Source organism: Tasmannia lanceolata, unplaced genomic scaffold, assembly GCF_043159265.1.
Source record: "Tasmannia lanceolata isolate RefF3 unplaced genomic scaffold, GAP_Taslan_0.1 ptg000037l, whole genome shotgun sequence".
NCBI lineage: Eukaryota > Viridiplantae > Streptophyta > Magnoliopsida > Canellales > Winteraceae > Tasmannia > Tasmannia lanceolata.
Genome location: NW_027518714.1, coordinates 42,540,152 through 42,565,000, shown reverse-complemented (window position 1 = coordinate 42,565,000; position 24,849 = coordinate 42,540,152). Strand labels below are relative to the sequence as shown.

The window sequence follows — 24,849 nt, the reverse complement described above, 5'->3', positions numbered from 1 at the left end:
AATAGCTAGTAGCAACAACTCTCAGTCATCATAACCCAGATGATCATACTCAATGTCTTCTTCGTCGTCGTCGTCACCTCCGTCATTACCACTTGGACCACCAGTAGGGACATCTTCTTCAAGAGGCATGAGAAAGTCGTCATCTTCGTCCCCGGCCCCAACCATAGTAGTAGGTGCTTCAAGATTTTCCCACCCAATGTCTTCCGGCGTGAATATGACATCTTCTTCTGCAACCCAATCCATCATGACATCCAGATGGTCTATGCTCAAAGGGTCACTAGTGGTAGATGATTTCCTCAACAAGTCCCTGAAAAGGAAAACATTAAGTTTAATGTCAAAGGTTAAACTTAAAAGCTTAAAGTGATGAGGTGAGAGTTGAAAACATTATATTACGTTGTATATCTTTCTCGAAACTTAAGATTGTAATGGACAAACACCAAGTCATCTAATCTCTGGTGCTCCAACCTATTTCTCTTTGCAGAGTGAATGTGTTCGAAGGTGCTCCAATTCCTTTCACACTCAGTCGCACTGCAGGTCTGACTGAGGATTCTGATTGCAAAGGTCTATAATTTTTCCACGTCACCTCCGAATTGATTCCACCATGCAACTGTAAAGTAACAAATAGTAAAGCATTATTTGTTAAGAAACTGAAAGTTAAAATGAATTATACTTAATTAAACAAACAACTCAAATATACCTGGTCCCAACTTCATTCCAAACATACCCTTAGCCTCTCGATAATCCTCAATCTGATTGGTGATGAGGTATTGTGTAGCTTCATCAGGTACCAGTCGAGTGATGCATGCCAACAAGCCTCTGGTTACTTCACTGTGCCTAGAGAAGGTAGGAGTGAAAAAGAGAGCAGGGTTAAGAAAATATCCTGCTGCATGGAGGGGACTGTGGAGTTGCCTATCCCATCTTTGGTCGATGATCCTCCAGATGGGCATGTAATCTGATTTTCTCTTCAACCTCTCCTTGATGTTCTCTTTGGCCTTATCCATGGCCTCATATAAGTAACCCATCGCCGGTTTGTCCTGCCGATCTACCAAACGCAGCACTCTCACTAAAGGCTCGCTGATGTTTAGAATGTACTTGCATTGGTCCCAAAAAGATTTATCCAACACAGTACTAACTACCCCTTCACTCAGTGGGTGTTGGACAAACCTACTAGTACTATACTCATCAGACACAAACATCTGCTGAAGTGCTTTCCGATTCAACACCAGACTTTGTATGCTAATGAAATTTGTAGCAAATCTGGTTGCAGCAGGGCGGCACAACTCCTTCCCACCTGTGAACTTCTTCCTCATCAAATTTAAGAGGCTTCTATGGTTGTAGATGAACTTTGCAATCGTCCGAGCCCTCTCAATTGTGGTTGCTATGTGAGGACATACAGTCGGTTTGCAACAGATGCTCCAAGATGAGATCTAAGCAATGAGCTGCGCACGGAGTCCAGAAGAATGTACCAAACGCGGCTTCTAGTCTTTTCCCAGCAGCTTTGTAACTTGGCTCACTGTCAGTTACAAATTGCACCACATATTTCGGATTCACCTCTCCGACAATCTTTTCAAAGATATTGTATAATTCATCGGCATTCTTCACTATGCCAGATGCATCAACGGATTTGAGGAATATGACTCCTTTAGGGCAGTACACCAAAAAGTTGATTAGGGAACGTTGTTTGGTGTCTGTCCATCCATCTGCCATAATGCTATAGCCAGTGTATCTCCCTTAAAGCATGATAAGTAGGTGCCTTATAATTCGAACCCACAGCATTCACAGCATCAAACATAGGTTGCCAGAAAGGTGAATTGGCAACGTTGAAAGGGAGATTGGCATCGTAGCAAAGCATGCCAACCGCCATGTCTGCTCTATCCATTGTTTCTTTGGTAGCCAAAGCACTTTTAATGCTTGGCTGGGCTTCAGGGGTTGTTCATGGTGCAAAGAAATTCCTGATCCCTCCTGTGATTCCCTTCTTCTTCCTTTTTGTACCACTCGGTTCTACAAGAACTTCCTTACCTCTTCGTTGAGGCAATTGTGTGCTAATGTCTTCTTCTTCGTTTGGTTTGCCATAAAAACCTCCAACCTCTCTGGATAGGCTCATCCTAGCCCTTTCTTTTCTCTTTGCATCTAAAAGTTGCTTCATTCGATATTTTACATCTTCAGTCACTTTTTGCATGATGCTACTTCACCAGGAACAGCCGCTAAATGTTCTTTCAAGCGGGTTATACCTCCACCCGATATGGCTTTGCCACAGAATATGCAAGTTACTTTATTTTTTTGACCCGGAACCAATGTACCGTAAGCCCATGCCGGGTCATCCGATCTAGCGGGTGCCGAACCAATAGAGGATGCTCCTGCAGAAGGTCCCGAGCCCGACCCACTCATTCTGAAATGAAGTAGAAGAAGGGGCAAAATGAATTAGGAGAAAGAAAATTAAAACAAATTACAAAAAAATGAAGTAGAAGGGGACAGATGAAGTAAGAAATAAAAAAAAGAAAATGGAAAGAAATAAAGAGAACCTTGAGGTTGAACTAAGCCTTTGGAAATAGTTCTTGACTTCTTGTAGTGGTAAGTTGAATGTATGCCTTCCCTTTGCTCCAAAATAGACTTGGATTGAGTTGAAGAAGAGGGTAGACTTATAGGAAATTTAGTAGAATAGATAATGTAAGTGAAAGTAGAGAAAGAAGGAGAATCACTTATGTGAAGGTGGAGGATAAGAAGGTAGGGAAAAGGCTATTTATAGAGTTTTTAATTGATTGTGCATTTAAAAATGACTAAAATACCCTTCCCAACAGCTATAAACGGTCACATTTTAAGGTTAAAATGGTCAAAAACCAAAAAGAGCCGTTCCAGGGGCATTGTTGTAAAATCTGCAAAATCCAGTCAAACTAGCCGTTATGCACGATTCCGGCCGGAATGGAGAATTTCGTCCATTCCGGACGAAATCATTCCGGACGAAATCATTCCGGACGAAATTCCGGATTTCGAAAAAATTCGTCCGGAATGGAACGAAATTTCCACCGGAACGAAATTTTTGGAATTTCGTTTCAGAATTGGAACGAAACCGGTTCGTTTCGTCCGGCGGAATTTACAACACAGATCCCAGCTTACCTACCAAAAAAAAATGGGACCAACTCAGGCTTCCTACAGAATTGGAACTTCTTGATAGCTCATACAAGTCCTATCTAATCCTGGATTCTAATTACCTGGAATAAAAATAGCAAAAGATAAAACAGTAAAAGATAAGGGGGATTGAGCCACTAGCTCAATGGTAAAGGCTTTGGCCTTCAACCTAAAGGTCTGAGGTTCAATCCTAGCTTACCTACCAAAAACGATATGGCACGCAACATAGCCATCTCAAAACTCTTATTGAATTGGCATTGACAATCTTTAGACACTCAAATATAGAAAATCCTAATGTCCCATAAATTAGTAACAAAAACCGTGCAGTTTCTGCTGATAGATTGGCTAAGGAGGGAATGGGAAAGGAAGGGGTAGAGACCAATACTTCACTCCCCATACCAAAGGCCGTTAGGAGAAGGAAAGCTAGTGGGTGCAGGAGACCAACTCAACTCAACTCAACTCAACTAAGCCTTTGTCCCAAACTAGTTGGGGTCGGCTAAATGAATCCTTTAGAAAATTTTCATGAAGAAGGTGAAAGGATCTACCTGGCTCAAATTGACTAAGTCTACTCCTGACACTAGTTGGCTTCGTCTACATGGATCATTTTCTTCCATTCTATCCTATCCAAGGTCATGTTCTCTGTTATGTTCCTAGCCCTCAATTCTTTCCTCACTATTTTTACCCAAGTTGTTTTCGGTCTGCCCCTACCTCTTTTTACTCCATCAACTTGGAACGAGTCACTTCTTCTCACTGGGGCATCCAAAGGCCTACGTTGGATATGCCCAAACCATCTTAAGCGTGCTCTCTCATCTTCTCCTCAATTGGTGCCATGCCCACCTTTTTACGGATGTCTTCATTTTTAATTCGATCTAACCTTGTGTGGCCGCACATCCATCTAAGCATTCGCATCTCCGCTACATGCATCTTATGCACATGATGCTTTTTGGTGGCCCAACATTCTGTGCCGAACAACATGGCTGGCCTCACAACTGTCTTATAAAACTTTCCCTTCAACTTGGTAGGTATTTTACGATCGCATAGAACTCCTGAAGCATGCTTCCACTTCAACCAACCTGCTCTTATTCTTTGGTTAACATCCTCTTCAATCTAGTGGGTGCAGGAGACCAACGATAAAAAAAAGAAGAGATTTTGTATTGCTGGAATGCAGTTTCTGCTGAGGTCTGGGGTGTTTCAGCCTGTGCTATGGTTGAAGTATTTTGTCATTAAGAATATTTTGATATGGGTAGGGTGTTGGTTTGCTAGTAGGATCCACTTGTTGCTGTTTCTGTGTTATTGTGTTATTGGAAGGGGCGATATTAGCTTAGTTACTTGGTCGACTACATCATCTTTCCTACAAAAAATATGGGTATATTTGAGTCCTAGGAATCTGAACAAATTTATTCATTTACTATTTCTTTTATTTCTTACGTTTGCAGTCAATCAGGAGGTAAATTTAAGCCATCATCATCCCATACTTTTTCCATAACTGAGTAAAATGCCACTATGCTGTTCTTAGGGGCCATCCTCAAGAAGGGTATCGTCATCCTCCTCCCTCTACATCCTCTATTTCTTAGGTGGGCCATCATGAAACAAAGTATGCTCATCCTCCTCTACTTCCTCTACACCCAAATCAAAATACAGTGTCTTCTCAGCATATCTATGCCTTCTTTTCATTATGCGACATCCATGGGATAATCATATCGATTGGCTATGTAAATCTGACAAATTCATCCTTAAGAGCAACATTTAATCTTGAGTAGCGGGTGTACCGTGTACGCTAATATACTCAATTTTTTGGGGCTCTTCTCTTTGAGTAGTACCATCGTCTAGATTATTAAGAACAATGAATCAGCTTTGATGTGTGTCATCACCATTTATTGTGGATTGTATAGTTCCCTAGTTTCTCTAAGTTGAGTTCCTTGAGCAAAATCCATGTTGTTCCCTGCTCTAGTATTTCGTTGCTCAATAGCAACTACAGTTAAAATTTTAAATAAAGATAGAGTTTATATTGTGTGTTTTCTTCGATGGTTCGGCAAACAGAATCATACAATGAAGAATGGAGATGAAGGATCTCATCCATCACTGGCCGGTGATTAGTGAAAGAGTTCTAGAGAGAGAGAGAGTGATTTCATCTGTTCGATTCAATTCATTCGAATGAGATTGTTTTAGTTTTGCAATATTAGATGTTATATACCGAAAATCCCTTATGTTTAGCTCGTAAGTAAAAAAGATGAAGGGTATTTTCATACTATTGCAAACTATATTTGGATTTGGGACAATTCAATGGATTAAATGAGGCACTCCAACAGAACCGGATGATTTGTCGATGCCTCACCCATTTAGAGACAGATCTAATGAATCTGTTGGACCGTCTAGGTCCTTTGGCAGGCCTAGTAAAAATCCTACCTTTCAACCGATTTATTTTAAATATGGTAACGAAATTGTTTAGATCTCTTTTATGAGATCTCATGACTACCAAAGCAAATGGAGTCCCCCCCCCCCCCCTCTCTGCAACTAAAGTTTTATCTGCCTTTTTCAGTCACACCAATTTATTTGATATTAAAATTGCTTTAAAAAATCCTTAAACTATCCTCCCATAACAAACAAAGCTCCAAATTCCCAACTTGAGCTATTAATGGAGGATATGTTTTCGAGTAGGTCTAAGACCATGTTAGCGCAACTTGATTTTTGTGGGAGAAGGTTCATAATATTTGATTTATTAATATAGGACATGTTTTGGCATAGTTCTAAGGTTTGTCAGTGAGTTTTAGTAGGCCTTTTTATTGTTAAGTGGTAGAATATGAGCTTTTTGAGTTTTTAGGGTTATTTTAGGTTTATGGTTTTGAAGAGTATCCAATTGCTGTATCTCGTATCATTCACAATCTCAATTTCAATCTTAGTTGTAAGTTCTATATGAATTACAATCTCGATTACAGTCATGAAAGCTAACATGATCTTGATGTCTACTTTGTTCAGTGTTATGGTCTCGAATGCAAAATTTAATATCATCTAAGTGGCATTCAATCCACGTTTGGAATCACTTCATCTATTTGCTTGTTCCTTTCCCAATTTGAATTAGGATTTGTCTAGCTGAAGTTTCTAATAATCTCTCTTGACTTATTTGTGCTGGTTTGGATCTCGAAGGGAATTGGATTTTTTGTATTATTTATTCGTTCGCTATAGTTGGATTGTGGCCTTGTCTTATTTGAGCCTCTGTATATCCATGATCAGCTTGTTCCCTTCTCTGGACTTAAAGAGTTTGTGTCAATCCATCTCGAGAGCAGTTCGTGTATCCAATGCAGTGTTTAAAAATGTGGATGCGGCGCAGAACGCAACCGAAGAAAATCCCAGTCGACTCGGCATGACATGGTCGAGTACTCGGTTGACATGGCTGAGTACTCGGTTGACGTGGTCATAATTCGGGAGAGTCAAAGGTGTTTTTATTAACTTTGTAGGGCAAAACGCAGAATGCGGATCCGGTGCAGTGCACAACGCGGCCAAGGTAAATGGGAGTCGACTCAGGGGAGTCAACTCAGACGCGGGGGTGTTTTGGTTTTTGTATGCAGGGGAGGTTTAAAACTATGATCCAATGTCTTGGACAATTGATCCAAGCTCGTAAGGCATCTCATCCATGGGGCATGACCTAACTTTGCTCTAAATCCGTCTCTGCTTCTCGTCACCATATTAAACAATTCAAGTTATTTCTGTAAGAATCATAATTTGTTCAATACTGAAATTGGCATAGATCCCAGGTAATAGGAACAGAGCGAGGTAAGGCATGGCACTGTTATGAGCACATTTGGCCACTAATATCAAATTCTTTTTTTATATATAGTTGTGGTTGTAGAAGTTTCAATCTTTGATGAAATCTCAAAATATGTGAGAGGAAGAAAATGAGAAGCCTTGGGTGCAAAATAATGAGTCAGTTCATTCATTATCGAAATCAAGTAACCTTTTCATACACCTACAGAGTGCAAAATAAGTACAAATAAAATACAGTTAGATACAATCCACACCAGAATTTTACAATGGTCAATGCTAGAAAACTCAATGGGAAATCATTTATTCAAACTCTACTAACTTTCTAAAGTCACAAGTTGCCATACCTTTCAAGAAAAAAGTTTATGGAAAATATATATGTAATTAGGGGAATTTTGAAAAGAAAATGATTCGTAGCACTGTCTCGTAATTCTTTTCTCTTTAAGTGAAGATTCGATCCATAGGGCCACCCCATATTTGGGATATTGCTCACACACTCAAACTTAATCTTACACCTACCAATAACTACCATTTCCATGGTTCCATCACACCACCTTCAACACAAGTTGCACAACCAGTTTGGTTCTAGATGTAGTTTTTATCATTTTCAAATCCAGATATTCCATATTTCCAGAAAGAAAATAACTATGTAATTTAAGGTATGTATTCCATATGATGTTCATGCTTGAATTTTTTGAAAACCGCAACTTTGCTGCTCTTGCACATAAATCCCTTCCCACTACTGTGTTGCAAGCTTAAATTTAGACATGTAGAATAAGCCTATATTTGTGATAGTGTGATGCAGGGGAACTAATAATTCCAGGATTGTAAATTCAATCAGCTAAAGAGTTTCCCTTCTACTGCCCCCTTTACCTTAACCAGATTAGCCCTAGCATTGGACTACGTGATGAAAATCGAAAGGGGGGGGGGGGGGGGGCGCTTTACTTGAACTGCGTGCGGAAACCTTGACGTAGGATCTGGGGCATCGCTACTGCTCCTCAGTTTTGTTTCCGTACTTTTGACTTTTAGACCTTTCCAGGAGCGGGTAGCCCTCTTAGGGTTTCCGTCTCTTTATCCAAGACTTCCAGCCAAAAAATCGGTGGTAGAAGTTCCTCATCTTTTGGAAGCATAGGGATATAGACTCCTTTCTTGAGGCAATTGGGCATTCTGGGTGATGTAGGATCGTCTAGAGTGGAAAGAATGACAGCCCTAGGGTTTATCTCATAACCAACAATTTGCGACCATAAAGTAGATTTGCGATTGCAATGGAACCCTAATTTCTGGGATTTGTGACAATTGCAATGGCATCTGGACTGAGACTAGTTTCTGCTGAGAATTGGGTTTTTTCTTGGTTTTTTGAAGTACTCTGAGTCTTGTGATGATTAGGCAGGTCATAGGTGGGGAACAACTCGGTCTTCGAATCTACAAAGACCTTTGGTCCGCACATTCAAGAGTTGCTTCTCATTGGAGTCATCATTGCGACAGACTCTCGTCAGTCTGATCTAGGCAAAATGGGGTCTATAGCTATTAGGTTCACATTTAGGGGACTGTACATGAATCTTGTTGAGGTGATTGAACCAAAGATAGGCCTTTATTTCTGTTTTTTTTTTTTTTTTTTTGAATGGTTGCCTTTATTTTGGGTGATTTATAATGCATGTTCTATAGTGTTTATTTCATCCTTGATTCTTGATTTCAAGGAGTTCTAGTTCTGATCAATATACACTACTATAAGTAATCTATATCTTGGAAGGCTTATCAATCCGCAACTTATGACATTTCTGTGGTATTCTCTATTGACATTGTGCCTATTGTATTATAGGTTCCTTGGGACCCCATTCTTTCATTCAATGGTTGCAAGATCACGATCTTCTAATTCAGACATTTCTATTCTGATTGATCCTGAGACCATTCTTTTCCCCGACATCATCTCTACCTTGCATCATGCTCACAAACTTGAACATGATTGGCTCCTTTTTGCCATGCCAGCAGATGTTGCACACTTCCCATTTCATTTAGATGAAACCGGTCACCATTGGCTGAGGGAGAATGGCGAACGGATAAACATCAAGAAGGTATGAAGGATTCCATTTCCAATCAACCTGGATGAATCACAAGACAACACAGTCCTCTGTTACTATTAATAGGCTCATTGATTTGTCTTATTCTGCCAGTTGCAGGAGTTTCTAATTCGGGAGCAGCAATGGAGCAATTGTACCAGGGTGCTTATGGCATGGAATCCGGGCGAGCTGCCTTTGCATGCTGGTGTCCTTCCTCCCTTCTTGTATGGGAAAGGGCTTCACCACCAATGGGTTATTAATGAGGCATTGTCATCAGACTTCAGATTTATATTTGATGCCAGTAAGGCCATATCAAGTTATTACCCAGAAAACTTGGGGCGTTGGCCTAACCAGTTCTTTAAAGGTATTGATAGTGGAGGTGTTGGTGAGAAAACATGGGAGCATGGGGGTAATTCCCATCTTGCTGCACTGTATGGGTCATTTTACTTCCACCCAACTAATTTTTCTATAAACCTTGTAAAACTTGTCAAGTGTGATGGGCAATATTTGTTCATCAACACAGCAAAAGCGGTTGTTTATCCGGTGTCAAGTCAAGAGCAGAGGAGAATGTATGTATGGAAAGGAAGGATCTTGCGATCCGGGAGAAAGAAAAAATGGACAGCTTGCATAGAAGATAGCAATTTAGTAGACAGAAAAATTGATTGCCCTGTGATAGAATTTTCCAAGGTTGCTTTTAAATTGTCAAGACAATTATTTCTCCCATTCTCATTAGAATCACTCCTCCATATAACTGCCGACAAGGATAAATCTGTTGTGCTTGCAGTTGCTGGAAACAATTACAGGGACATGCTTATGAGTTGGGTTTGTCGCTTACGCCATCTCTCCATCTCAAATTTCGTAGTCTGTGCTCTTGATCCCGAAATTTATCAGTTCTCTGTACTGCAGGTATGGATGTTTCATTTTGGCGATGCTTTTGATGCCTAGTTCAATCTTCTTCTTTTTTTGTTTTTTGTTTTTTTTGCTTTATTTTGTGGACATGTTATATGACTCAACTCACAAGTAATTTTTGCATTTTTTGTTTTTTTCTCTCTCATGAAAAACTGGTTGTTCTTTTAGGGCTTGCCTGTTTTCAAGGACTCGTTGGCTCCAAGTAGTATCAGCTTCAATGATTGCCATTTTGGAACTAAGTGCTTTCAGAGGGTGACCAAGGTGAAATCCCGATTAGTTTTGCAGATACTTAAGTTGGGCTATAACGTGCTATTGAGCGATGTTGATGTGTACTGGTTTGAGAATCCATTACCATTTCTTCGTTCCTTTGGTCCTGCCGTTTTAGTGGCACAGTCAGACGAATACAATGAAACAGGTGATTCTAAAGCACACTCACTTAAGTTCTTACAAATGATAGTTCTTGGGCAAGGTGACTAACTAGTGTTACCATAGTAAGGAACATTTATCTACTGAATGAAATGCCCATTGATTAGTATAATCTACCCGCGATACCAATTCTGTTAGTCGTTTCTTCTAAATCTTGATAATTCGATCATGCAGTCCTTTTGAGTTTGTTTACAATTTGCGGAGGATATTTTCTTATAATTCATGCAGTTCATATGTGTTAGAATGAGTAGAGAAGAAAAGAAGAAGAAGAAGAAGAAGAAGAAGAAGAAGAAGAAGAAGAGTGAGGGAGAAGATGGGGAGTCTCCTTGAAGGGAGCTCCTTTGAAATATTATATATATATATATATATACACACACACACACACACACACATTTGTACTAGCAAGGTTTTAAATTTCGGTTTCGGCTGAAATTTCTGCCGAAATCATGTAAAAATATGTTAATGATTTCGTTTTTTAAAAAAATTTCGACCGAAATGTCTCAAATTTTGGTGTAAATTTCGGTGATTTCGGTTGAAATTTTGGCTGTTTTGGTGGGTATTTCATAAATTTCGGTAGAAATTATAACATTTCAGTGGCCTTTTTAAAAATTTTGGTGGAAAATTTGTAAAAAAGAGGCTAAAAATTGAAATTTTGGCGACATTTAGGAATTTCAGTGAAATTTTGGCAAAATCTTGTAAATGAATGACTTCATGTGAATTTCGTTTCGGCCTTGGCCGAAACCGAAATATTTTGGCCATTTCGTTTCGGCCGAAACCGTGTATACTAGAACTAGGGTTACATTTAAAAGACCAAAAGTACCCTCTAACATCTCTAACACTCCCCTCAAGTTGGAGTGTATATATCATACAACCCCAGCTTGTTACAAATATCTTTCAACTTAGATTTAGCCAATGGTTTAGTGAATACATTGGCCAATTGATTTGTAGACCGAGTGAAGATAGTACTAATCTCTCCACTCTGAAGCTTCACACGAACAAAATGACAATCAACCTCAATATGCTTCGTCCGTTCGTGAAACACTAGGTTAGAGGCAATATGAAGCTCTGCCTTATTGTCACACTGCAAAGGCGTTGGTGATGAAGAACGAATACCATGTCAGAAGAGACCTCAACCATGTTAATTCTCCACATGTGTGAGCCATAGCTCGGTAGTCAGCGTCTGCTCGATCTAGACACAACATCTTGTTTCTTACTACGCCAAGAAACAAGATTTCCTCCCACAAACGTACAATAGCCTGTAGTTCTCCTATCTGCTGGAGATCATGCCCAGTCTGCATCCGTGAACCTCTCCAGTCTCATATGGACATATGATTATGCATCATGAAAAATAAACCTTTTCCAGGAGCACTCTTCAAGTATCAAACTATCTGAAGGGCACTTGCCCAATGTGAAGTACGAGGAGCACTCATAAATCGGCTCACTACTTGACACGCCCAAATCGTACCCACAACGTAGGAAAGGACAGTGCCGTACACCTGCAAAGAAATCTCCACAAGTATACAAGGCTACAAAGCAATAACAAAACCATTCTTGGCATAACAATGAATATCAAAGTCATAAATTAACTAAATATACATAATCAAATCCATATCTCAGCTCTCCACATAATGAAAACAAAATGAATATAACATAGTCTTGTACAAACTTGTTCATAATGCTCACTGTGTAAATAAATCAAATGAACTAAAATCTCCAGGCAAAGTGATCTAGATCTGGGCAGCCTCTTCCTCGTTCACCTCACGAGGATCAAAATCTAAAATGTTTATAAACACAGTCTGCGGACAGCTCAATACATAATAACAGACTACTCTAAGTGTAGGTCTAAGCATGCTAAGGCTCAAAGGGTCAAAACAGATAAGGTCAACTAAAAACTAAATATCTCATACAGAAAGAGTGGGTATGACAATAAGTAATGGTGCATACCAATACAAAATATTGAATAGAGGTGCAAGAAAACTAAACAATATCCGAACAGTAGTCAATGCCAAAGGGTGTCCAATTACAAATCTAGTTCAAGATCATCGACCTAGTCCTGAAGGTGCATTATTGCTTACACTGATTGCCCACATTGTTGGAACTAGTTCCTAAAGTTCATATACCTGTCGACAGGGCCAGCATTCCACTCCCACTGACGGGATCCAGAAGTCCAGTGTACTACCCCCACAGTCTGGTATCAGAGTTGCCAATTGTTTTACCCCCACATGGCAGGGTCCAGAAATAACCAAACCTCCACAGAAGTGTCCAAAACAGATAGCAAAACTCTACACAGATGGTATCAAAGACTCCTTATCAAATAGTATCAAAGAGTCCATACGGATGAGAGACAAAGCTCTGCAAAAGGGTTCCATAGGGGTTTCAAAAGTTCCCATTTTGGCTAAAATCGACAATATCATGGCAAGTGCAAAAAAAAAAGTGAGCCATATCGATACAAAGCCAAAGAGTCCATATCGAAACAATATTAAATGAGTCCATAGAATGGCGCAAGAAAAAAAGCTTAAAGCCCATATCAAGTAATATCAAATAGTCCGCAAGAGAAACAAAACAATATTTAGGTGAAGCTTGCATAAGAGTTTGCTGAAAACCAAAGGTTCACAGTATAGGCGAAGGAACGATATCATAATAAAACTGAAATCAAAGTGGTCCATAGGATAATAAGAATAGCATGCTAGACCCAAGAGATAACTGAAATCTTATAGGTACAAATCGAAGATACACAAGTTTACTAATCGATAACATATGTTATCGAAAAGAATGCATTAACGGTTCACCCAAAGTAGTACATTATTATATACCTCAATACCGAACGTCTTTCCTCAAATTCAGCTTAAGGGTTAGTCACCTAATCCAAACAAACCGTATTCATGACTTAATGGGTCTAGGAATGTAAGCCAAAACACATAAATCCAAAGTCCGAATTTAAAACAAATTTCGCAAAACCAAGGCTGTTCGGGCGCCCGACCCCGAACCTTCGGGCATCTGAACACCATTTCGGGCGACACCTCGGGTGTCTCTGAAATGTTTTCAAAAAATAAGCTCTCGGGTTTCTTTGATCCAGTCGCTCGGGCACCCGACCCAATTTGTTCGGGCGCCCGAAACCGTGAGATTGGGTTTTCTCCCAAGCGCATGAGTTTACCAATTTTTGCCCCGCTCTTCACGGCTTTGAAAAAATTAGATAGTTGAAGCATAATACCATAATACAGTATGATACACCACAAAATGCTAGGAGGCACATGAGACATTTTGTACCATCATGAAGCCTCTTCAACTTTTTTGGGACTCCTTTTGCTGATTAACACCCAAAAACAAGGATGGAGTGTCAATCGACAAATCAATGCACCAGAATCCCTAATTTAAGCATTATTTTTTTTTGGTTTTGAGGTATGAATTTTGTTAGAAGAGAATGGAGAAGAGAAAGTGAGATAGGGTATTCTCCCCCTCACTAATGTATTTATATAAAAGGAGGAAGTACAATGACAACTATGCCGTTAGGCACACACAAATACACTTCTAACACTCCCCCTCAAACTGGAATGTAAATATTGAGCATTCCAAGCTTGGTACAAATATTAGTAAATCTAGCTTTGCTTAGGGGCTTGGTGAGGACATCAGTAAGTTGGTCTACTGACCTAGTGAAAGTGATGCATATCTCTCAATGCTGAATCCTGTGATGTATGAAGTGACAATCAACTTCTATGTGCTTTGTACACTCATGGAAGACAGGATTTGTAGCAATGTGAATAGCGGCCTTGTTGTCACAGTATAGGTGAGTTGGGGACGATGGGGGAAAACCAATCTCAGATAGAAGTGATCGTAGCCAGATAAGCTCACTGCCAGTATGGGACATGGCTCGATACTCGGCCTCAGCACTAGACTTGGCTACAACATTCTGTTTCTTGCTACGCTTGGACACTAAGTTACCTTCTATAAAGGTACAATAGCCAGTGGTGGAACGTCGATCGGCTGGAGAGCTCGCCCAATTGGCATCACTGTATCCTTCCACCCTCTGGTGGCCATGTTGTTTGAAAAGCAGTCCCCTCCTTGGGCGCCTTTCAAATAACGAAGAATCTGAGTCACACCGGCCAAGTGGGATGTATGAGGAGCAGTCATGAACTGGCTAACAACTCCCACAACATAAGAGATATCGGGCCTGGTCACTGTGAGGTATATGAGCTTCCCCATAAGTCTTTTGTATCTACCAGGGTCATGCAACAAGTCACCTTCTGGGTGGAGCTTAGTATTGGGATCCATGGGAGTAGTGGCAGGTTTCATACCCGACGACCCTGCCTCATCTAGAAGATCCAACACATACTTCCTCTGTGAGAGGGAGAGGCTAGTACATGAGTAAGCTACCGCAATCCCTAGAAAATTTTGAAGGCGGCCCAAATCTTTTGTGAAGAACTCTTTCTGCAGAAAGGTCTTCAACTGCTGAATACCAATTGTGTCTCTCCCTGTGATAATGATGTCATCCATATACACTATCAGAAGAACATGCCTTGCACCTGATTGATGGCTGAAAACCAAATGGTCAACTGCACACTGTCTCATGCCATATCTCATGAGAGCCTTACTGAACCGTCCAAACCATGCTCGAGGCGACTGTTTGAGGCCATATAATGATTTGCGCAGTCTACATACGGAAGAGGACATCTCCCCCTGAGCAACTTAACTAGGAGGTTGCTCCATGTACACCTCAGCTAAATCTCCATGGAGGAAGGCATGTTTTATGTCCAACTGGTACAAGGGCCAACCATGGTTGACAGCAAGAGAAATAAAAACTCGCACTGATGAGATCTTGGCAACAGGAGAGAAGTTCTCATGGTTGTCAATCCCATAGGTCTGTGTGTATCCTTTTGGCAACTAAGCGTGCCTTAAGGTGCTCAACCGTCCCATCTGGAAAGTACTTGATGGCATAGACCCATCGACAACCAACAGGGTGTACACTAGGAGTAGGGGGAACAATATCCCAAGTGTGATTGGCCTGAAGAGCAGTCATCTCGTTGTCCATAGCAGCAAGCCACCCAGGGTGATCAAGAGCTTCCTGCACAGACTTAGGCAAAGAAACAGAGGACAACGAAGAGACAAAAGTACGAAAGGAAGGAGTAAGATGATCATAAGAAACATAAGATGAAATAGGGTGAGCAGTAGTGCTTGAACGAGTGCGTGAAACAATAGGAGCATCTATCGCTAAATCAGGAGGAGAAGGAGAAGATACGTGAGAGGTAGAGGCCAAGATCTCAGGCTGAAATGACGACGCCTCGGGAGGAGGTGTAAAGGCTCTGCTCGCGGACGTCGCTGATAGACTTTCGTAGTAGCTGGCAGAGGAGGAACTGCCGAAACTGGTGGAGGAGGAGAGTCCGAGATAGAAGACGGAACAGACACATCTAAGGAAGGAAGGGGATGGGAGGCCGGGGCAGGAAGACCCGAAGAAGGAAGAGGGAGATATAAAGGAAGAGGTTCGTGGAAGAGGTTCGTGGGGGAGGGGGGGTTGGAGGAAAGAGAAGAAGTGGGGGGAAGGGGAGAAAGAAGGAAAGAAAGGGAGGGTTAGGGTTAGGGTTTCTAGGCTACAAGGGTTAGGGTTTAGGTGGTGATGATGGAGGAAGAGGAAAGGGAGAACAATGGTGGTCCCTAAGCTAGATAGATAGATATGTTTACTTATGCACACATATGCTAGATTTATCTTTCTTTTTCCATATTTCCTGATCTTTTGATATATATTTGTTCTAAATAATTATTGATGTTGATTAATAATAGATTAGTCTCCTGATTGTAGTGCATACATAGAATCAGCTGCCTCTCTCTCTCTCTCTCTCTCTCTCAACCAACTTGTTCCTATGGAGGCATACTGAAGAATGAGGAATCAAAAAGTTCCTTGATTATATCCCAAGTCCTGAATTTGATCGAGAGAAGCATGCCTTTATATTTCTGTTGCTTGAACATTCCTTTTTCTCTTTTTTTTGTTGGGAGAAAAACCATGACCCTGCAGGCCTTCAATTGTTTGGATCTATTTACTATTACTTCTGTTTACAGATGACTTATACCAGAGTTTGGCTTTCATGGGTAGCCGAAAGACCCATTCTAATTTGTGTGACTTGTAGAGAATAATGTCCATATGGGTCTTTGGATCTTTAGTGTTATTCTTGATAAATCACTACGCCCACCTGAGAAACAAAAGTACAATCCACATAACCCTTAACCCTTAGGGGTCGTTTGGATACGCGGATTTTAGAATCCGGGATTTCTTCAAAATTGTAGCCTAGAGACAAGAGAAGAAGCGGACCAGCCGTCGTTTTTGACTTCTCGCCCTTCTTTCCGTTAGCAAGAGTGTAGTAGACCCTCCCATATTTCCAGGTTTTAGAAATCTCAGGATGCAGGATAGATTTTTAAAACATGAATTTCTCACTTAAAAACCAAGAAACACTGTCAGGACAGTATACAGCAGCTTGATCATGAATCCTCTTTCACACTGTTTTCAAACTAAAAACCTGGATTCTAAAATTCGCGTATCCAAACGGCCCCTTACAGTTCTATTCTAGCGGTGTGTATCAGGACAGGGTCTTTAAACTGACTATAACTGTCAATTTTCTGTCCGCACAACATTTGTTATTGGTGAGACTAATGATCACGACTTAGACAGCATGACAACTAGAAAAATTGATGAGGCCATTTTGGAAGAAAGGACAGATAGGGACCCACTGTGAAGAGAATTTCCCGATATCGTAGTCTTGTGGGTTTGAATAAAAACTTCTAAGGACCCATTCCGCTAAGTCTTACGAACCAAATGGTGCAGATGGTGATGATGTCACATTTGATTGAGCACTACCTATTGAATCCTTATCTAGCGAGAGTAGTTGAGATGAGCCGTGACTTATGGATTTGGTATTGTGACCTTTTTTTGTTCTCAATAGATCGAGTTAATCTTATATTTCAGTTTTATCTTACAATTTAAGGCATTTACTCTAATTGCATACTGTATGTCTCAGATTATTCACATTAGATTTCATATTTCAACTGCATGGATTATGATACTTTATTTTATATTGTATTGTATTTAATATGTATGATTGATTGCTTGATTGTATGGGTATTAGAAAATTTACTATTTTACTCTTCATAAATGATAACAACTGATTGCATAGTAATGCACTTTACTCGTCTTGAATGATAATAATTGTACTTAATGGTTGACTTGATTGACTTTTAACAATAATATATTGATACTGAGACGTGAGAAAATGTAGTAATTATGTAGTACAAAACTTGACAAGATTATGTTACGCAAATGTTAAAACACTAAACACAACATTTAATAGGTAAGTAGGTCAAGTGGTAAATAAACATATGCACCGTGCATATTACTGTCAAAAGCTAAAATATGAGAAATTATATGATGCCCTATCGTCAAGTCCCGTGAAGGTGGTACTTTAAAAGTACCAACCTTGATATTTGATCCAACAACAGCCTCTTAAAAAGTGGGCCGCTGTAGGATCAAATATCAAGGGTGGTACCGTTTTGACGGTACTTGACGATCGGGCATCATATAAAAACTCGCTAAAATATTCACTTGATTTTGAAGGGTTATGATTTATTCCTTTTTAATGGTTTTTATTCAATGATTTTTCATCTGGCTTCTCTAAAATTATTGTGGCATTACAGTACTTATCTCATATTTGACTTTGAAGGGTTATGATTTATTCCCTTTTTAATGGTTTATAGAGAGATTTTTTTTCTGAATTTTTCATTATTATTGCCACATTTGAATACTGTCTTAAATTTGACTCTATGTTTCAGATTTTATTCCATCTTATATATATATATATATATATATATATATATATATATATATATATATATATATATATAGAGAGAGAGAGAGAGAGAGAGAGAGAGAGAAAACTGTTGGTGCGCTTAAGCTCACCATTTTTTTGGTGCGCTTAAGTTGTTATAACGCCTCCCATTCGTTTAAATGTTTGGGTCCCGCTGGGTCCCGCTTAAGCGCACCAATGGGAGGTGTTATAACAACTTAAGCGCACCAAAAAAATGGTGCGCTTAAGCTCACTAACAGTTTTCTCATATATATATATATATATATATATATATATATATATATATGAGAATAGAGTTCCTGAGGTTAACCTCATATAAGCTTATATGAGGTGGCGCTCACAAAACATAATGCGCCCACTTTGTTTGGATGATCAAACCATTCATTTGCAAGGCCCCATCATAGATAGGGTGTGTACCAGAAATCAGCTCCATTGGATGATCAAACCATTCATTTTTTTGTTTTTTTGTTTTATTTGGAAATCCTAACCTTCAATATAAACTATAGGCTTGAGTATATTCATTGTTGACAAGTATTAATTATTAAATGCTTCGCAAGCTAGATGTTTTGACCCGGAGGAATTTTGAGAAATTGTACTCCAGATATTTCTGTTTCTCATCCATCAGTCTGTGCCTACTCTAACCTAACTCCATGCCTTCCTGCTAAAATCTCTGTTTGCAGGTCCTATAAACTTGCCTCACAGATTGAACTCTGGTTTCTACTATGCTCAATCTGATAATGCCACCATTGTTGCAATGGAGAAGGTGGTGAAACATGCATCAGCTTCAGACCTCTCTGAGCAGCCAAGTTTCTATAATGTATTATGTGGTGAAGGTGGTGTCAACCGCATTAGCGGTGACAAATGCCTTGAACCAGAGACGAATCTCACAGTTCACTTTTTGGATAGGAACCGCTTCCCTAATGGAGCTTACAGAGGCCTGTGGGAGAAGGGCAATGTAAGAGCAGCGTGCAAGAAAAAGGGTTGCCTAATTCTTCATAACAACTGGATCAGTGGGAGGAAGAAGAAACTCGAGCGCCAAGTTTTGTCTGGTCTTTGGGAATATGATGTCAGCACACGGCTATGTCTGCACAGCTGACCTGGAACCAATACATTTAGCCATTTTTGAATTCTGATTGGTTCTTTCCAACTCTGCGAGATCAACTTTGGGATTCCCATGGAGGTGGAGAAAACAAGGTTATCTTATCTATCACCCATAAACATATCTGCTGAGCTAGCATTGGTTTCGTCAAACATTCCTATGTGGATTATTAAATTAGGGAGCCAGCCACATAGGGCATAAACACAAGTCATAACAAACAAAGCTCAACCTATTGAAACATATCAAATTCCATACTCTATTTCAATCCAGTCGTTTGAGGAGAAAGCACAAGGCTGCCCATCTGCTTCTGAATTCCGACGATGCTGAAGAAATATCTTCATGCGCTGGGGTTCATCCAGTATTTTCGTGGAGAATCCAGGAAGAAAGAACCCGAAGAAGGTTTGATGTCTTTGGAATTTAGCTCACAACAGAATGCTTGGAGTGTGAAGATCATTCTTCCAGGAAGGCTTGTGGAGCTGTATGAGGGTGCTCTTCCTGCGGCTTATGTGATGGAGAAGTACCCGGGAATGTGTGTTGCCCGCCCAGAAATCTTCAAACGGCCGCAAGAGTCCCTTGTCAGGCCAGAGGAGTGGCTACTCCCAGGTCAGAAATTCTATCTAGTTCCTCTGAGTACAGTGAAGAAAATTAGAAGCAAACAACAAGAGAAATTGGGGGGAGGGAATGAAGCAATGGATAAGGAATTCAAGGATTCGAGTGGGAAGAACGTGATCAACGGAGGGGATGGTGAGGATTGCGAGTTATCTATATGTTCAGCAAAGGATTTCTATATTGCTAGAGATAAGTGGTCCAAGTGTCGTCTGAGGAAATGTGGGAGAGGAGCAAGAGAGAAGAAGCCTTTTGTACCACCCATTAGAGAGATTAAGTTGTGGCAGGGATTTGGTTGGATACCCAGCCTACCTTCTGTAAAAGAGCTGTCTCCATGAAATTTCCTTTCAGGCAAGCTTTCTTGCCCCTAGAATTTTTCTGTTGTAGCTCAAGTAGTTGAACTTTTTTTCTTTTTTCTTTGCACATTGACCTCAAAATGAACATAAGTCACTTTAATTAAGGGAGATGATATTTTCACTCCCCTGCATTACGCATGCGCTCCCCTTATAACGTGATTTGATGTGAAAAGTGGGCAGCTTCAACGTTTTTTGACATCAAATCACATTATAAGGGAAGCGCATTAGTAATGCCGGGGGTTGGGGGTAAAAACATCATCGCCCTTAATTAATTGCTTATAGAATATGTATTATATATAGGGATTTGCTAGGCAATTTTGTGGAAAGCCATTTCACGGCTCACTTTTTCAGGAGAGAATAGCCACATAGGCTCACTTTTTAGCAGATTTTGTCTTATTCATTCAATTCATCTGAGGTGGCTGTTCTCTCCTGCAAAAGTGAGCCGTGAAGTGGCTTTCATCGAAATTTCCAGCAAATGATATTCCCACTACTCTGTTTTGATAATAAGACTAGATCACCTTGTCCTTTATTATTCAACATTTCAACTAGCTGTCAAAAGACAAACTCATCGTGTCTTGTATTATTCAACTAGCTGTAGAAAGCTCTCTCAGAAGCTAATTAAAATAGAAAAGACAAGGTGATCCCAGTCTCGTTACCAAAACATGGTCGTGAGCATACGTGGCTGGTCTCTCATGCAAGAGCCAGCCTGCAAAATGCCTTATGCGATGGTGCCCGAGCGTGAGGTTCAGCGTAGGCGGTACAACATAAGTACCGCCTTTGATATTTGATCCCACAACAGCCTGTTAAAAGGTGAGCTGCTGTTAGATCAAATATCAAGGGGCGTACAGCCTACAGGGGACTTCCTTGCTCAGGCACCATATAAAATCTCTCTCTCTCTCTCTACCTGTTCTGGCTTTGGGGACAGTGAAGCTGAAACATTGTACGTGAGAGAGAGACGCATCGAGAGAGGAAGAGAGACTTGGAGATAGGAAGTGCCACGTTAGGAGGGGAGAGAGCAACCCTATCGAGACTACAAATTCGAGGTCATTTAAAACTTTGTAAACAGGGGTTTGGATTTTAAAAGTGCAGGAGAGAGAGTGAAGGAGAAAAATCTAAAAATTCGGAATTTCAGTCTCCGTATATTATAATAGATATATAATGCAATAATCTGTTACGTCCTTGTTACCTTGTTCGCAATGAGGTGCATCAGATCATTATTCATTTAATTCTACTCCATGCTTACAAAACAAATATTATCATGAGACGAGGAAAGTCTAATCCCATTTCGGGGCCTCGATCCTTGGACAACTTTATCCTCATTTGTTATATCTAGGAATGACTACATTCCTCATTGTCTATAAACAATCCTTCAAACATAGAAGTGGGAAAAAAAGAAAAGGGAAAAATGTTTTAATCTTTTTATTTTAATTTTTTTTAAAGTTGTGTTAATCTAAAATCCGATATAAGCAGGACTATGAGGCCACCCTTTCGATGTGCACCCTCTACTACTCACCAGGAGCTGGAATTTACATTCTACTCCGATTCCACCCGATTCCATCATTTGGTTCAAAAAAAAAAAAAACATAATCAGGAGATGGAAATGACACCAGGCCGGGACTAAATGCGAGAAAAAAAAATTTGTCGGAATCTTTTTCCTACCTGGAAGAGTTGGTATTCTGATTCTGCCCCGATCGAAATGAAATTTGTATTGGATCTTCTTAATTAAATTTTTTAGTTGAATTTTTTCATGCAAATTATAGCAGAATCGGAATCGGCTGACTAATATTTGAATGTGAGAACCAAAAACATCTTTCAGGGCTAATACCCTTGGGCTGTGTTTGGATTGCACTTTCATGGTCATGTCCCAATCATGATTAACATTTGAAATTGAGAACGTTCTCCATTTGAGAAGACATTGATTTTATTATTAAAAAACAGAAAGAAAGAAAAAACAGCAGAGAAGATTGATTTTAATTTCTTTGGCTAATTATATTGGCATTACCATGTTTTGATAATTGCACTAACTTGTCTTTTATTATTGAAACAGCTTAGTTTATGCATTTATTAAAACATGGTAGTGCCAATATCAGTAACCTTTTCTTTTTTGCCCCTAGTTTCCTAGTTGAACCCTCTGTTACCTGTTAGTTGTTTGCAACTTCCATATATGAACTCAGTTTGGTGAATTATTTCGAATCATATTAGGAACAAGTACGTGCCTATAGATACATAATATGGTACCTGATGTAGCGAAACTAATTATAGTTTATACCATGTTTGGCAACTGTGGAACAATATTGGCCACCATTAAAAATATTCCATGAAATATTTGTGTGGCCAGTTGTGAGAGATGGGTGGGAGATGAAGACTCGAGAAGGTAGGAGTGATGGCAAAACTCCTAACAATCAGGAAAACAAATAACTAGCTCCAATTAGGTTTTTTTCCTTAGTTTTTAAGAATTTTGTAGGCTATCTCTATCGTGCCTACTCAATTCTCTCGACCCCCTGCTTCCTTCTCAGCCCCTTTCACACAATTATTGGGCCCATATGAGAATAATTTTTCATGATTGCCAAACATGACGTTAAATTTATGGGACTTTTGACCCATTTTCAAAATTTCATTTCAGAATGTTGAACTGGTGATACTTATTCACTGTTTTCCTTCGTTTCTTTGTTACGTGCGTCGCACTTGGTATTTTAGGCGGGGTGTTTTCTTATTCTCACCGTATGTGTGTAGGTGAAGACAAGAGAAGGGGTTTAGAAGGGAAAAAGGTGGAAGCTTTGTGAGGAGAAAAAATAGGGGAAAAAGGAGGTTTATTTTGGGTCTCTTTGTAGGATTTTTGCGGTGAAGCAAAAGCAATGCTTTTTTCTCTTATTCTTGGCTACTCAAGGTGTGATCATCTTCTTCCATTTTACTTATTCTCCATTGGGTTTTCTTCTTTGTAGTTCAAGCATTGTATTTAAGGAGTTTTCATGTACCCGATGTAAAGATTTGAGGGATGTTTTGTGGCTGCATTGAAGGTTGGAGAGAATGATTTCTCGGCAGGATTTACTAGTGTGAAGAAGTAACATACTATTTTATTTTTAAATAGTGGATTTGTGTTTGCCTTGTTTGTGCTTATAACCCATTGTGGTGAACCACGTATATACTCATCTTGTGGTTGCTTGTGATTATTTTCTTTGATTCCTTCATGGTTATGGCTATTTGATATATAGCTTTTTCCATCTTATTTCTGCAAGAGGTTGGATTTTTCCGTGTGTTCATTAGAGGTTATTTGGATTACCGGTGTTATCCACATTGTGTTTTGGCCGCATCAATTGATATCATAGCTTTTCGGTTTGTTTGTGAAAATATTTTGGGAAGAATGACTAATCATACATTTAAGATGGAGCCTTTTGATGGAAGATAAATTTTGAGTCGTGGAAGATGAAGGTTAAATACTTGTTGATTCAAATTGATACCATAAAGCTTTCCTAGGAAAGGAGAAAAAAACCGAATGCCATGGCGGATGATAATTGGGTAGACATGGACCTCAAAGCCGTGTCCACAATCTGATTGAGCTTGCCTAATGAAGATATATTCAACATTCCATTTGAGAAGACGGTAACGGGTTTGTGGTCAAAGTTGAAAAGTATTTATAAAACCAAGTCTCTCACAATCGGAATATTCTTAAAGAGAAAGTTGTTCACTTTGAAAATGAATGATGGTTCAAATGTTTGCAACTATCTAAATGAGTTTAACAACATTCTTTGGAAAGTTTTGAGGAGAAGATGAAAGATGAAGATAAAGCGATAATTTTACTTTGCACTTTTCGAAAGTCTTATAATCAATTGGTTACTACTTTAAGCTGTAGTAAGGGATATTCTCTTGACTAAGATTCGGTTTGGAGTAGTCTACTTGTAGAATGACTTCTAAAAATGGTTTCTTTGGGGAGTTCTATAGTGGTGAGATCAGAAGCCCATATTACAAGAGGTAGAGTTATGGATCGTAGTGACTCTTAAATTTTTTTTTCGAGAAGTAAAGACCTCGATCTAAGTTGAAGGAGAATGATGGTAAGAATGGTTGTTGGAATTTGACGAAAATTAATACTCAAAAAGGAATTTTCCAAGAAAGAAATTCAATTTTGAAAAAAATATTTTATCCTCCAGAAGTGAAAAAGCTAAAGAGAAGATAGGTGGAGATTCTAAGAAGACAAATTATTCCAAGTACAAATAACCACATCCGGTGTTGTAGAGGATGTGATATTGATATCAAGTTGTAACCGAAATTTCATCAAAATTGGGTTTTTGACACATGTGCTACTCATCATATGTGCCCACATAGATCTTAGTTTAAGTACATATGAGTCGTGTGAAGGAGGCTTGGTAACAATGGGGAATAACTCGAATATTAGAACACTTGATATTGGCTCAGCACAATTGACAATGTTTAATGGGATGATCCGCAGACTTGAAAATATCTGGCATGTTCTGGATATGTCAAAACTTTAATTTCTTTGCCTACTTCAAAATTGGAAGGTTGTTAGTTTTCGAGTGGAGATATAGTCCTTAAAGTTTCTACGGGAGCTCTTGTGATCATGAAGGGAGTTCAAGTTGGGCTCTTTTACAAGTTATTTAGAGGTATCGTGGTTGATGATGTTGCAAACATGTTGGTTGATAAAGGTGATGTTC

The 24,849-nt window shown here is 39.5% G+C and overlaps 2 protein-coding genes across 2 annotated transcripts in view; both read left to right on the top strand.

The window, feature by feature from the left end:
* LOC143862125 (Nucleotide-diphospho-sugar transferase family protein) overlaps positions 1–20,236 on the top strand; it is a 26,365-nt gene extending 6,129 nt beyond the window's left edge. Inside the window, exons 3-6 of the mRNA XM_077373118.1 lie at positions 8,705–8,957; positions 9,057–9,848; positions 10,020–10,266; positions 18,802–20,236. Of these exons, the coding sequence (XP_077229233.1) occupies positions 8,705–8,957; positions 9,057–9,848; positions 10,020–10,266; positions 18,802–19,217 (1,708 nt within the window). The 3' untranslated portion in view covers positions 19,218–20,236. The remainder of the gene's footprint in view (positions 1–8,704; positions 8,958–9,056; positions 9,849–10,019; positions 10,267–18,801) is intronic.
* LOC143862126 (uncharacterized) lies at positions 19,541–20,236 on the top strand. The gene has a single exon (XM_077373119.1). It carries the CDS (start codon positions 19,541–19,543, stop codon positions 20,162–20,164), a length of 624 nt encoding a protein of 207 aa, XP_077229234.1. The 3' UTR covers positions 20,165–20,236.
* Positions 20,237–24,849: the final 4,613 nt, after the last annotated feature.